The 14,140-nt window shown below is 68.9% G+C and overlaps 2 protein-coding genes across 3 annotated transcripts in view; one reads left to right on the top strand and one right to left on the bottom strand.

The window, feature by feature from the left end:
• The window catches only part of KIF5A (kinesin family member 5A), a 21,179-nt gene extending 15,400 nt beyond the window's left edge, over positions 1-5,779 (bottom strand). Inside the window, exons 1-9 of the mRNA XM_056515136.1 lie at positions 5,439-5,779; positions 3,025-3,112; positions 2,697-2,770; positions 2,341-2,445; positions 2,215-2,263; positions 1,708-1,763; positions 1,528-1,615; positions 673-797; positions 3-53 (exon numbers count right to left, since the gene is read on the bottom strand). Coding sequence (XP_056371111.1) covers positions 3-53; positions 673-797; positions 1,528-1,615; positions 1,708-1,763; positions 2,215-2,263; positions 2,341-2,445; positions 2,697-2,770; positions 3,025-3,112; positions 5,439-5,567 — 765 coding nt within the window. The 5' untranslated portion in view covers positions 5,568-5,779. The remainder of the gene's footprint in view (positions 1-2; positions 54-672; positions 798-1,527; positions 1,616-1,707; positions 1,764-2,214; positions 2,264-2,340; positions 2,446-2,696; positions 2,771-3,024; positions 3,113-5,438) is intronic.
• A 1,268-nt stretch (positions 5,780-7,047) lies between these two features.
• Positions 7,048-13,583, top strand: DCTN2 (dynactin subunit 2). Of its 2 annotated transcripts, XM_056515116.1 has the most exons (15): positions 7,147-7,151; positions 7,183-7,236; positions 7,473-7,541; positions 10,268-10,364; positions 10,466-10,527; positions 11,093-11,191; positions 11,271-11,431; positions 11,515-11,662; positions 11,755-11,820; positions 11,925-11,963; positions 12,075-12,152; positions 12,688-12,759; positions 12,842-12,944; positions 13,015-13,106; positions 13,226-13,583. In XM_056515116.1, the coding sequence occupies exons 2-15, from the start codon at positions 7,201-7,203 to the stop codon at positions 13,310-13,312; spliced, it is 1,209 nt and encodes a 402-aa protein (XP_056371091.1). In that variant the 5' UTR covers positions 7,147-7,151; positions 7,183-7,200; the 3' UTR covers positions 13,313-13,583. The 2 variants fall into 2 exon arrangements, with proteins under 2 accessions (XP_056371090.1, XP_056371091.1); XM_056515115.1 differs by having other exon boundaries at positions 7,048-7,236.
• Positions 13,584-14,140: the final 557 nt, after the last annotated feature.

Genomic DNA, 14,140 nt, shown 5'->3' with positions numbered 1-14,140 from the left:
TTGATGTTTTTGGCCTCGTCCAGCACCGCCCCCTCCGCCCCCGTCTTGCTCACCTGGGGAGGGGGCGCGGTCAGGGACCCCCCGCTGCTCCCCCACCCCGGGGATGGTCCCAGCCCCGCCCCAAGGAGACCCCCGGTCCCGGCACCCCCCGCCCAGAAACCTGATGGGCCCCAAACCCCAAAAACATTGACCCCCCCCCCCAAGACCCCCACCCTTCCAAAGAGCCGATGTCCCCCCAAAATCTCACAGACTGCCCCAGACTTCCGTCCTCCAAATAACCCCCAAAACCCCATAACCCCAAAACCCCATGGACTCCCCCCAAAATCCCCACCATCCCAATGCACCCCAAAATCCCATGAAGACCCCCAGACCCCACCCCTCCATGGGGGACATCCCCCAGTGCCCCCCTGAACCCCCCCTTCTCTGCAGCCCCACAGCTCTGGGGTCCCCCCACCTTTGGGATCCCCCCACTTTATCCTCCACTTTTGGGATCCCCACTTTCGAGATCCCCCCACTTTTGGGATTCCCCATCTTTGGGATCCCCACTTTTGGGATCCCCCACTATTGGGATTCCCCAGTTTCGGGATCCCCCACTCTCGGGGTGCCCCAGTTTCGGGACCCCCCCACTTTCGGTGTCCCCCAGTTTCGGGGTGCCCAGTTTGGGGGTCCCACCTTCTCGCTGCCCGCCAGGTCCACCAGGTAGAGTTTCCCGCTGAGCTTCTGCTCGGTCTCCACGTTCTCCTGCTTGATGTGGATGAGGAAGATGCTGTGGCTGCGGGAGCTGTGCTCGTTCATGTCTGCGGGCACGGGCACGCGTCGGGGGCGCCCCGAAACGGGGGCACCCCGAAACGGGGGCACCCCTGCACCCCGAAACCGCCCATGGACCCCGCAGTGTGTCCCCCAGTGTCCCCCCATGTCCCCCAGTGTCCCCAGTGTCCCCAATGTCCCCCATGTCCCTCGTGCCTCCCAGTGTCCCCAATGTCCCCAGTGTCCTCCGTGTCCCCGTGCCCTCCAAAGTCCCCAATGTCCCCAATGTCCCCATGACCCCCATTGTCCCCAGTGTCCCCCCAGTGTCCCCCCAGTGTCCCCCCAGTGTCCCCAATGTCCCCCATGTCCCCAGTGTCCCCAGTGTACCCAGTGTCCCCCATGTCCCCAGTGTCCCCAGTATCCCCCATGTCCCCCATGTCCCCAGTGTCCCCAATATCCCCAATGTCCCCATGACCCCCATTGTCCCCAGTGTCCCCCCAGTGTCCCCATGTCCCCCTGTCCCCATGTCCCCAGTGTCCCCAATATCCCCAGTGTCCCCCATGTCCCCAGTGTCCCCAATGTCCCCAGTGTCCCCAATATCCCCAATGTCCCCAATGTCCCCAGTGTCCCCATGTCCCCAATGTCCCCAGTGTCCCCCCTGTCCCCAGTGTCCCCAATATCCCCAATGTCCCCATGACCCCCAATGTCCCTATGACCCCCATTGTCCCCAGTGTCCCCCCAGTGTCCCCATGTCCCCATGTCCCTGTCCCTGTCCCTCACTGGTGACAGCCACGTGCCGGTTGGATTTCCCCTCGTCGATGACATCCAGGATCTCCTCGGGGCTGGACACGAACCGCTCGGTGCAGCCCTGGGGGGTCAGGGGGGGTCACAGCCCATCCCCCACCCGGGACCCCCCCCCCCCCTCAGCCCATCCCCCACCCCGGACCCCTCCCCCCTCACCTTGACGTAGGGGACCCGGTTCTTGTCCTCGTGCACCGACAGGTTGGTTTTGGTCACTGCGGGGACACGGGGGGGTGGGAAATGCCCGAGGGGCTCCCAGTGCCTCCCAGTAACCTCCCAGTGCCTCCCAGTAACCTCCCAGTTATCACCCAGTGCATCCCAGTTCCTCCCAGTAACCATTCAGTGCCTCCCAGTAACCCCCCAGTGTCTCCCAGTTATCACCCAGTGCCTCCCAGTAACCATTCAGTGCCTCCCAGTAACCACCCAGTAGCTCCCAGGACCCCCCAGGACTCCTCACTCTGCCCCCAGTGCCTCCCAGTGCCTCCCAGTAACCATTTAGTGCCTCCCAGTAACCATTCAGTGCCTCCCAGTTCCTCCCAGTAACCATTCAGGGCCTCCCAGTAACCACCCAGTAGCTCCCAGGACCCCCCACTACTCCTCACTCTGCCCCCAGTGCCTCCCAGTGCCTCCCAGTCCCCCCAGTATCCCCCAGCGCTGCCCACTCACTGTCCAGCAGGTCCCGGATCTTGTCCAGGTAAATCTCAAAGTAGGACACCTGGGGGGATGGGGGAGTCAGGGGGGTTGGGGTCAGCCCAGTGCCCTCCCAGTGCTCCCAGTGCTCCCAGTGCCCACCTTGATGTGGAACTCCAGGTTCTCGTCCATGGAGTAGATGTGGTTGAAGATGTCGCGGGCGATGCGGGGGATGATCCCCATCTGCTGGGGGTCGTGCAGCTTCCCCTGGGGGCGGGGGGCGCTGACCCGAGGGGCGCCAGGACCCCCCAGTGCCCCCTCCCAGTGCCCCCCCAGTGCCCCCAGTGCCCCCCAGTGCCTGCTCAGCCCCCCCAATGCCTCCCAGTGCCCCCCAGTGCCCCCCCAGTGCCCCCCCAGTGCCTGCTCAGCCCCCCCAATGCCTCCCAGTGCCCCCCAGTGCCCCCCCAGTGCCCCCCCAGTGCCTGCTCAGCCCCCCCAGTGCTCCCAGTGCCCCTCACCTCCATGGTGTGGGTCTTGCCCGATGACGTTTGCCCGTAGGCGAAGATGGTCCCGTTGTACCCGGCCAGCACATCTGGGGGGGACACGGGTGTGGGACCCCCAAACACCCCCGGGACCCCCAAGCACCCCCAAACACCCCCGGGACACCCAAACATCCCCGGGACCCCCAAACACCCCCGGGACCCCCAAACACCCCCCGGGACCCCCAAACATTCCCCGGGACCCCCAAGCACCCCCCGGGACCCCCTCTGTCCCCTCTCTGTCCCCTCTCTGTCCCCCCTCTGTCCCCCCTGTCCCCCCCGTGCCCCCCGTGCCCCCGTCCCTCACCCTTGACGATCTGCATGGCACACGCGTGGTACACCTGCTCCTGCGTGGTGTTCGGGGGGAACACGCGGTCGAACACGTAGGGTTTGCCCTGGGGGGACACACGGGGGGTCACTGACCGGAGAGACCCCCGGGGGGCGGGGGGGTGACAGGCTCGGGGCTCCACTGGAGGGTCCAGTCAGCCCCAGTCAGTCCCAGTGAGTCCCAGTCAGCCCCAGTCAGCCCCAGTCAGCCCCAGTCAGCCCCAGTCAGTCCCAGTCAGTCCCAGTCAGTCCCAGTCAGCCCCAGTGAGTCCCAGTGAGTCCCAGTCAGTCCCAGTGAGTCCCAGTCAGCCCCAGTGAGTCCCAGTGAGTCCCAGTGAGTCCCAGTCAGTCCCAGTCAGTCCCAGTCAGCCCCAGTCAGCCCCAGTGAGTCCCAGTCAGCCCCAGTCAGCCCCAGTCAGCCCCAGTGAGTCCCAGTCAGCCCCAGTCAGCCCCAGTCAGCCCCAGTCAGCCCCAGTGAGTCCCAGTCAGCCCCAGTCAGTCCCAGTGAGGGTTTAGGGTCTCTCACCCTCTGCACCCCCTACACCCACCTGAACCCCACGGACCCCCCCATGGACCCCCAACGCCCCAACAGCCACCCAGACCCCGCCCCCACACCCCCAGAACTCTCCAGACTTCCCCCCAGACCCCCATAGATCCCCATCGACCCCCACAGACCCCCACAGCCCCCTCAGCCCGCCCCCCCACAAAGTCCTCATCCCCCTAGAGACCCCCGTGCACCCCCCCAGACCCCCATGGATCCCCCATAGAGACTCAGACACCCCCAGCCCCTCCTACACGCCCAGAGACCCCCAGAGCCTCCCCCCAGCCCCTCCGAGCCCCCCGCCCCACGGCGGGAGCTGCCCGGGCCCCGGTGCTGAGCGGGGACACGGGGACATACGGACACACGGACACAGGGACACAGGGACACGGGGACACGGGGACACGGGGACACACGGACATGGGGACACACGGACACAGGGACACGGGGACACACGGACACGGGGACACACGGACACACGGACATGGGGACAGGGGGACACGGGGGCTCACGGGCATGGGGACACAGGGACTCGGGGACACACAGACATGGGGACACACGGACACACGGACACAGGGACACAGGGACACACGGACTCGGGGACACGGGGACACACGGACATGGGGACACACGGACACGGGGACATGGGGACACACGGACACAGCCGCTGGCAGCAGCCCGCGCCCCCGCTGTCCCCGGCCCCCCCCGGCCCCCGCAGCCGCCGCAGCACCGCGGCCCCGCCCGCCGCCGGTCACGCACCCCCCGCACCCCCATGGCACAGTGCCCCCCATCCCGCACCCCCCGCACCCCCCATGGCACAGTGCCCCCCATCCCGCACCCCCCGCACCCCCCGCACCCCAATCCCACCGCCCCGGCCCCGCGCCCCCGGCCCGCAACGCCGCCCCTGCACCTCCCCCCGCACCCGCAATTCTCCTCACCCCGCATTGCGCCGGCACAGCCGCACCGCGACACCCCCGGGCACGGACCCCCTTCCACGGAACCCTCAATCCACGGACCCCCCAATCCACGGACCCCCCTTCCACGGAACCCCCAATCCACGGACCCCCCAATCCACGGACCCCCCAATCCACGGACCCCCCCCATCCACGGCATCCACGCACCCCATCATCCACGGACCCCCCGGACCCACAGATCCCTCATCCACAGACCCCCCCCCCATCCACGGACCCCCCATCCACGGAACCCCCCCATCCACGCACCCCATCATCCACGGACCCCCCGGACCCACAGATCCCTCATCCACAGACCCCCCATCCACAGACCCCCCCCATCCACAGACCCTCCACCCACAGATTCCCCCCCATCCACGGACCCGCATCCACAGACCCCCCCCGCACTCACGGACCCCCCCGCATTCAAAGACCTCCCCCATCCGCGGACCCCCCACCCACACCCCGCTGCCCCCCGGACAAGGTGGGGGCGTTTCGGAGGTGGGGCCTGGCCATGTTTTGGGGGTCTCCGACACCGCCCGGCTGAGCCCCCTAACAAAGGGCAGGGCCGCAGCGCGAGGGGGAGGGGGATCTGCGGCAACCCCCCCATCCCCCCGCCGGCGGTTGGGGGTCCGATCGTGCCGCCCCCCGGGGGTCAGGGCGGGTCCGCTGGTTGTAAACACAGCCCCCCCTCCCCCCCCCCCGGCACTGGGCAAACTGGGAGGTGCTGGGAGCCTGGAAAGGGGGGGAGGGGGGGGCATGGGGAGAGTCCCGGGAGGCGGCGGCCACACCCAGGACCGCCCCCCCCCCAATTACAGCTTCTGCCCCCCAAGTGCCGGCCCCGCTGCGGACAGCCGCCCTCCCAAACCGGGGATACCCCCAAGCCCGGGGTCCCCCGGGACTCACCCCCACCACGACGCTGTCGTCCCCCTGGAACACGGGCAGGAATTTGTCCCCCCGCAGGATCTCGGCCTGGTTGAGGGGCCGGAACCGGCACAGGACCTTGATGCTGCACTCGGAGCTGGGCTCGGCCATGGCGGGGGTCGGGGGGCGTCGAGAGGGGCCAAGGGGGCGGCTGCTGCTCGGGGCCGGGGGGCTGCTCACAGCCGAGGGGTCAGGATGGGACCCGGGGGTGCCGAGGGGTACCCGGGGCTGCGGGATGCTGCTGCTCAGGGATGCAGGGTGGTACCCAAGGATGCAGGATGCTGCTCAGGGATGCAGGGTGGTACCCAAGGATGCAGGATGCTGCTCAGGGATGCAGGGTGGTACCCAGGATGCAGGATGCTGCTCAGGGATGGCGGGTGGTACCCAGGATGCAGGATGCTGCTCAGGGATGCAGGGTGGTACCCAAGGATGCAGGATGCTGCTCAGGGATGCAGGATGCTGCCGGTGGTACCCAGCGATGCAGGATGCTGCTCAGCGCCGCAGGGTGGTACCCAGCGATGCAGGATGCTGCTCAGCGCTGCGGGATGCAGGATGCTGCTCGGGGATGCAGGATGCTGCCCGGGTGGTACCCAAGGATGCAGGATGCTGCTCAGGGATGCAGGGTGCGGGCTGCAGGATGCGGGAGGCGGCGCCGGGCGGGGCTGACGCTCCGCTGCTGCCGCTGTCGCCGCTCCTGTGACCGCTGCTGTCGCCACTGCAGCCCCGGCACCGGCGGGTGGGGGGGGGGCCGCCCCCCCGCGCCCCCTCCCCCGCCTTAAGGTGGAGCCGCCCGCGGCTCTTAAGGTGGACGGAATGGAGGGGGGGGACGCAGCCCTGGGAATGGACCCCCCCCAAAATGCTGATTCACGGCGGGGGAAGCAGGACGGGGCTGGGGAGGGGGCTGGGGAGGGGGTGGGAGCAGGGACAGCCTCCCCCCGGCCTCCCTGCTCTGTTTCCCCCCCTCCCCCGCAGGAAGGCAGCGGTCCTGACTCATCCCCCCCCCGGCACACGGGGGGCTCAGCCCGGCCCGCAGGACCCCCGCCCCTCCGTGGGACCCCCGAAAAACGGCGGGGGGGCGGCCCGGAGCTGAGCCCGGGGGTCTCCCGCGGGTGAGAAGGGCAGTCCCCCCATCAGTGCCCCTAGTGCCACCTGCTCCGTGTGCCCCCCACCCCTGAGTGCGCCACGGGTGTCCCCAGCGTGTCCCCCACCCCTGTGCTCCCCCACGTGCCCCTCATGTGTCCTCTCGTGTGTCCCCCGGGCGTGCCCCCACTCTGTGCCCATGTGTCCCCTCGTGTCCCCACATCCGAACCCCGTGTCCCCCCCGTACTCCCCGTGTGTCCCTCCGTGGGTGTCCTGCGTTTACCCCCATGTGCGCCCCCCACGCGTGTCCCCGTGTGCCCCCACCCGTGTGTGCCGCCGGCTGCTCCGCCCCGCGTGTATCCCCTCGTTCACCCCGGTGTGTCCCCCTTGCACCCCCGTGACCCCCCCGTGTCCGTGTGTCCCCTGTCCCCGCCATTGTCCCGCCCGCTGCCGCCCCCGCCCCGTCTGCGCGCTCAGGCCCCGCCCCCGGCCCCGCCCCCGGCCCGGCCCCGCCCCTGCGCTCCCTCCTCTCGCGCCGCCCCGCGCTGCTCTCGCGAGATCGGCCCCGCCCCGGCCCTGCGCGGCCATTCCGGGACCCCCCGGTACCGACCCCCCAAAAACCGACCCCCCAAAAACCGACTCCCCTCCAGCACCGGCCCCCGCCATGGCCGACCCCAAGTACGCCGACCTGCCCGGCATCGTGAGTGAGGGGCCAGGCCGGGGAGGAGCCGGGGGTGTGAGGGGGTGTGGGGGGCTCTGAGGGGACCGGGGGCCTGGGGGTGTCAGGGGGTGCTGAGGGCTCTGAGGGGACCGGGGGTGTCAGGAGGATCTGAGGGGACCGGGGGTGTCAGGGGGGCTCTGAGGGTTTCGGGGGGCCGGGGGTGTCAGGGTGCCCTGAGGGGGTTCTGGGGTCCCAGCACAGCCCCTGTGCCGCAGGCCCGCAACGAGCCCGACGTGTACGAGACCAGTGACCTGCCCGAGGATGACCAGGCCGAGTTCGAGGCGGTAAGGCCGGGCTGGTGGGGGGAGCAGCAGCTGGAGCAGCCCCCTGGGACCCCCCAGAACGGCGCCATGGCAGGGAACCGGCTCCCCTCACCCCCCAGGCACCCAGCAGCAGCACAGCCTGCACAGGACACGTCACATCACCCCAAAGGGACACATCACCCCAAAGGGACACATCACCCCCACGGGGACACATCACATCACCCCCACGGGGACACATCACCCCCACGGGGACAGTGGGGTTCAGGCAGGAGGACAGTGTCCCCCAGAGTCCCAGTGTGCCCCACAGTGCCATGTACCCCCTACAGTGACATGTAGCCCCCCTGTCTCCCTGTGGCACCCTGCCTGTGCACTGGGAAGGGCAGAGCAGGACACAGCCTCCCCCACACAGGCTGGGTGTCCCTGTCCTGGCTGTCCTTGTCCCCAAGAGGAAGGGGGCTGCCAATTCCCCAGCCCCACCCCAAGGGGAACAAGGGGGACCCCTAAACCTGCTCTGGATAGTGGGGGTTCCCAGTGCTGGGCTAAGGCCACTCTTGGGGGTGGCTGTGCAGGGACTTCAGTGTGCAGTGATGGGGGGTCCATCCTTGGGGCTCAGGGCACCCCAGAGTGACACAGGGTGTCTGGGCAGTGACACTGAGCTCTGTCATGGAGGGGCCTGAAGGACCCCAGGGCCCAGGGCTGGCACTGGGTTCTGTCCTCAGGGATGGGGGCACACGGGGGTTTGTCCCTGGGGACCCCAGATGTGCTGGGGGGGGATGGTGGGGTTCAGGGGTCATGGCCTGAGGGGTGACTCGGTGCCCCCCAGGACAGTGAGGGGGTGCCAGCCTTGGGAGAGCAGGGGGTGCAGCCACCCTCTGCCACCGGTGCTGTTGGTGTTTTGGGGTCCAGGAGCTTGGCACAGGCCCCTGGCATGGAGCAGGGGGTGCCCCCTGAGGGGGGCACAGAGAGCCCCCCTGTGAGAGCCAGAGCAGCAGGGTGGGCTCAGACAGAGCCTAAAGTCCTGAGGGGACGTGTGGCCCCTCTGGTGGGAGGTGAGGGAGGGGGTCCCAGCCCCCCTGCCTCGGGGAGCCCTTCAGCAGCTCTGGGGTGTTGGGGGGCCCTTCCTGCCCCCGGGGAGCCCCGAACTGACCAGGGCTCCCCCCGCTTCCCCCCCGCTCCCGCCTGGCCTGGACTCAGTTTGCACAAGTAAGCGTGGCCCTGCTTGGGGTGCATGGGGGGCACTGCTGCACGTGCATGGGGGTCCCAGCGCTGTCCCCTCAGGGTCCCCCTGCTGCTCTGGGCTTTGGGGTGCCTGCACTGCCCCCTGCTCTGCCTTGCCCTCTGCATGCTCTGCCTGCTGCCTGCGCTGCCCCCTGGCCTCGGGACCCCCGGGACCCCCAGGAGCCCAGGCTGGGCCCCATTGCCTGGGGGGGCCGTGCTGAGCCCCCTGAGTGCTGCCAGCACTGCCTGGGTGGCTCATGGGCCTTCAGAGCCCCCAGGGTCCCTCTGAGTGTTGGGGTGCCATGGGGGAGCCCCTGGCTCTGCTCACGTTCCCCCTGGAGCTCCTGGGGGGAGTTTGGGGCTGATCCCCAGAACTCTGGCTGTGTCTTGCTCCCCTCCAGGACCCTGCTGCCCCCATCCCCGGGGGTCTGCCCCCACCCCCGGGGGTCTGCCCCATCCCCGGGGTCTGTCCCACTCCCTTCATCCCTCAGGGGTGCCCAGCCCTCGGGGGTCCCCGTCCCGTGGGGTTCCCTGTCCCACAGGGGGCGGGGGGCGCGGGCCGGACCTTCTAACGCGGATTTTGTCTCTCTCTCCCCTCTCTAACCTTGCTCTGACTTTCTCACCTCTGGGAAACGCCAGGAGCTGGTAAGCGCCCGTGTCCCGGCCGCTGGCACTGCCACTGCCACCCGCTGCCACCCGCTGCCACCCTGCCAGCGCAGCCCCTAACGCTGCCAGCGCTGCTCCCCCGCTCCTCCCTCAGCCAGCCAGGCCCAGAGGGGCTGCACAGGGGCCACCTCGGAGCCCTGCTGAGCCAGGCAGCCCTTGGTGGCACCAGGGGAGCCCAGCACGCCGGCTGTGCCCACCCTGCCTGGCACAGGCACCTCGGTCTGGGGGTCTGGGGCCAACACCCCCCACTGCCCCCTGGGGGGATCAGCCCCAAAGGCAGTGACAGCCCCAGGGGTCACTCTGGGGAGGAGGTTGTCCTGCTAAAACACAGCTTGGGGACAGTGACAGTCCCACAGGGACAGGGGCCACTCTGGAGGGACCAGCCAGGTCCTGGTCCTGGCCAGGGGCTGCTGGAACGTTGCACAGTTTGGGGTAGGCTGAGCCTTGGGGGTCCCTGAGCTGGGCCAGGGGTCCAGAGTCCCAACATGGCCCTTGGGGGCTCTGCCTGCTGGGCTGGGCCAGACCAGGGTCCAGTGTCACCAGCCAGGGTCTGATGTCCCCACACTGGGCCAGGGCCCAGCATCCCCACTCTGGACTCCTGGGGGCACCTCCCACTGGGCCAGGCCAGTCTGGGGGCGTGATGTCCCCTCCCTGGACCTTGGGGACGTGCCCCATCCCTGCCAGAGCCCTGCTGGGTGCTGTCCTGGGGGGCCAGGCCTGCGCCCCCATCCCTGCCCACACTGTGCTGGGGGTGGTGGCAGCCCTGGGGCCCTGGTCCCCATCCCTGTCTGTGCTGGTGGGAGGTGGTGGCAGCCCTGTCCTGTCCCTGTGCTGTGCTGTCCCTGACGTGGCCCCGTGTGCAGGAGGAGCTGAGCAGCACCAGCGTGGAGCACCTGATCATCAACCCCAACGCTGCCTACGAGAAGTTCCGGGACAAGCGCCTGGGCACCGAGGGCGTGGGTGAGCTGGGGGGCTCAGGGGGGCTGGGGAGGGGCCAGGGGACCCCCAGGGGGCTGAGCCCCCCCTGCTTTGCTGCCTCACACCCAGCTCTGCCCCCCCAGATTTCTCTGACCGCATCGGCCGGACACGGACCACGGGATACGAGGCTGGAGAGTACGAGATGGTGAGTGCAGGTCCCCGGGCTGCTCACCTGCCCCTCAGGCCAGGACATCACCACAGGCCAGGCCGGGTTTGCTCTGGGAACAGCTGGGCTGGGGCAAAGACCAGGAACCCCCACATTCCATGGGGGACAAGGGACCCCCCCAGAGCCCCCCACAGCTTTAGAGATCGGGGTCAGGAGCAGCAGGAGCTCTGTGGGCACAAAAGGGGGAGATCCGTGGGGGTGAGGATGAAGAGCTCCGTGGGGATGAAGAGGGGGAGCTCTGAGTATGAAGATGAGGAGCTCTGTGAGGATGAAGATAACCTCCAGTGCAGCCCCTCTGCCTTGTGGGTTCAGGGCTCTCCTGCCCTGCCCCACTGACCCATCAGGTTCCCTTTAGGAGCCACCTGAGGCTGCTCCAGCCTGTCCCTGGAGGCTTCACCTGCTCCTGCTTGGTGCCAGGTGCTGCCAGCACCTGTGAGCCCTCTGAGACCCCTGAACTCTGAGACCCCTGACCCCCCATGAGATCCCTGACCCCCCACAAGACACCTGAACCCCCCCATGAGCCCCCTGCCCCATTTCCCCCCAGCTGGGTGAGGGCCTTGGTGCCAAGGAGACGCCGCAGCAGCGATTCCAGCGGCTGCAGCACGAGGTGCAGGAGCTGCTCCGGGACGTGGAGCAGATCCAGGTGAGCCCCCACCTGCCCCAGGTGAGCCCCCACCTGCCCCAGGCTGTGTCCCAGGGCTGACAGGGCCTGTGTCCCCCAGAGCTCGGTGAAGGAGTCGGGGGCCGAGGAGGAGCTGACGCCCATGGCGCTGGCCAGGCAGGTGGAGGGGCTGAAGCAGCAGCTGCTCTGCTCCCACCTGGAGAAGGTGCTGGGCCCTGGAGCTGCTGTGGACTTTGCTGACCCCGAGGGAGCCCTGGCCAAGTGAGTGGGGATGGGACCCTGCCCACCTTGTTCCCTGCACCCACCTTGTCCCCCGTGCCCACCTGTCCCCTCCGGGCTGTCAGGCGGCTCCTGCAGCAGCTGGAGGTGGCCAAGTGCAGCAAACCCGCCCCGGGGAAGGGCCCGGCTCGGGGCCCCGCCCCTGCCAGCGATGCCGTCACCTTCGAGCTCTACTGGCGGCCGGAGCAGGAGCAGTTTGCCCAGTCAGCCAAGGTGAGTGGGGGCAGCTGGCCCCACAGGGGGATCCTGCGTGGGGGCACCGCGCCTGGGGAGTGACACAGAGCACCTGACCCCAAACCCCGCAGGTGTCGGAGCTGGAGAAGCGTCTGGCACAGCTGGAGGCGGCTGTGAGGTGTGAGCCTGACAGCCAGGTGAGCGCCCAGGTAAGGGGGCTGCCCTGCCCCCCTCCTGCCCCCCTCCTGCCCCATCCTTTATCTGCCCCCTCCTGCCCCCCTGACTCCATTTCCCCCCACAGAACCCGCTGCTGGTGGGGCTGAAGGGCTCCAGCCTCATGGTGAGTCAGGCAAGGGGGTTTGGGGGGACCCCTGCCCCCCTCCTGCCCCCCAGCGCTTTGGGGGGCTGCCCCAAAAGCTGCCCAGCCCCCTCACCTGCCCCCCCTCCCCAGGACACGGTGCAGGTGCTGCAGGCCAAGGTGAATGTCCTGGATGTGGCTGTGCTGGACCAGGTGGAGGCTCGGCTGCAGGTGAGGGGAGCTGGGGGCACTGCTGAAATGGGGGGCACTGCTGAGATTGGGGGGGCACTGCTGAGACTGGGGGGGACTGCAGAAATGGGGGGGCACTGCTGAGATTGGGGGGGCACTGCTGAGATTGGGGGGGACACTGCTGAGATTGGGGGGACTGCTGAGATTGGGGGGGCACTGCTGAGACTGGGGGGCACTGCTGAGACTGGGGGGGACTGCAGAAATGGGGGGCACTGCTGAGATTGGGGGGACACTGCTGAGACTGGGGGGGCACTGCTGAGACTGGGGGGGCACTGCTGAGATTGGGGGGACACTGCTGAGATTGGGGACACTGCTGAGACTGGGGGGGCACTGCAGAAATGGGGGGGCACTGCTGAGATTGGGGGGGCACTGCTGAGATTGGGGGGGCACTGCTGAAATGGGGGGCACTGCTGAGATTGGGGGGGGCACTGCTGAGATTGGGGGCACTGCAGAAATGGGGGGGCACTGCTGAGATGGGGGGACATGCCTGGATTTGGGGTCTCTCCCCCCACACCAGAGCGTCCTGGGGAAGGTGAACGAGATCGCCAAGCACAAGGCCACGGTGCAGGACGCTGACACCCAGAGCAAGGTAGGGGCTGTGGGGCCCAGAGGGCGCGGGGGGGTCCCCAGAGAGCCCCCCAGGCCGCGCTGAGCCCCAGCTGCTGCCCCAGATCCAGCAGCTGTACGAGACGCTGCAGAGCTGGGACGCCGTGGCCAGCGCCCTGCCCGACGTGGTGCAGCGCCTGGTGACCCTGCGGGACCTGCACGAGCAAGGTGAGCGCAGGGGGGGCTGGGGGCACGGGGGGTCCCTGCCCTGCCCAGCACTCACTGTGCGCCCCCCCAGCCACCCAGTTCGGGCAGGTGCTGGTGCACCTGGACACCACGCAGCAGGAGATCGCGGGCGCGCTCAAGGACAACACGGTGCTGCTGGCAGAGGTGGGTGCCCAGCCCCAGTCTGCCCCACACCTCCCCACCTGCCCCATTATCACCCCATCCCCTCCTGCCCCCACATCCCCACCTGCCCCCCATCACCCCATCCCCTCCTGCCCCCCCAGGTGCAGAAGACCATGAAGGACAACCTGGCCATCGTCGAGGACAACTTTGCCGACATCGACGCCCGCATCAAGCGGCTGCAGAAGTGACCAGACCCCAGGACCCCCCCTGGGACACCCCCTGGGTTCCCCTGGGGTTCCCCCGGGCCCCCCGCGACCCCCTGGGCCCTGTGACCCCCCCACAGGTCCCAGCTGCTGCTTGTAAATACCCTGGCTCAGCCCTCAGCACATCCTCGGTGCCCCTCCCCACGGGGGTCCCTGCACCCTCCAGTCCCCACGGGGGTCATCCCTGTCCCCCCACTCCATCCCCCTGTGTGGGTCTCTGGTCCCCCTGTACCCCAATAAACAGTTCAGCCCCGAATGTGTGTCAGCATCTCTGATGGGGGGCAGGAGCAGCGCCCCCCAAACTGGGGAGTGCTGGGATGGGGGTGGACACGAGGGAACCTCTTGGAGCCAGGACCCCACAAGGATGAGGACCCCAAAAACGGGGCAGGGGTCCCGGCTGTGACCCAGCCCTGCTCCCCCGGGCCCCTCACAGCGGTTCTGCAGCCCCCCATCCCTAAACCCGGAGCGCCCCCATGTCACCACGTGCCCCCAGTCCCGTCCCTCCCAGCTCCAGTGCCCCCAGTTCTGCCCCTCTCCCCGGTGCCTCCCACGTGCAGTGGAAGGTGAGGGGGTGAGGGGATGGGGGGTCTGAGACCCCCCGTTAACCCCGGGGGAGGGAACGGGACCCACTGGCAGCGAAGCCCCGCCCACTTTCCACAACCCCGCCCATCCCCATAACCCCGCCCATTCCCGGACAAGCCCCGCCCCTCTCTCGGTGCCCGCTGGGGGCGTGGCCCATTTCCCGCCATTGCATCATCCCCGCGTGACCCTCCCCGCGCCCCCCCCGCTCTCTGGCCGGTGCCGCCGTCCCGC

The sequence above is a fragment of the Oenanthe melanoleuca genome, linkage group LGE22 (genome assembly GCF_029582105.1).
Source record: "Oenanthe melanoleuca isolate GR-GAL-2019-014 linkage group LGE22, OMel1.0, whole genome shotgun sequence".
Taxonomy (NCBI): Eukaryota; Metazoa; Chordata; class Aves; order Passeriformes; family Muscicapidae; genus Oenanthe; species Oenanthe melanoleuca.
Note: the sequence above shows the minus strand (reverse complement) of the source record. Positions and strands in the feature narration are given on the sequence as shown.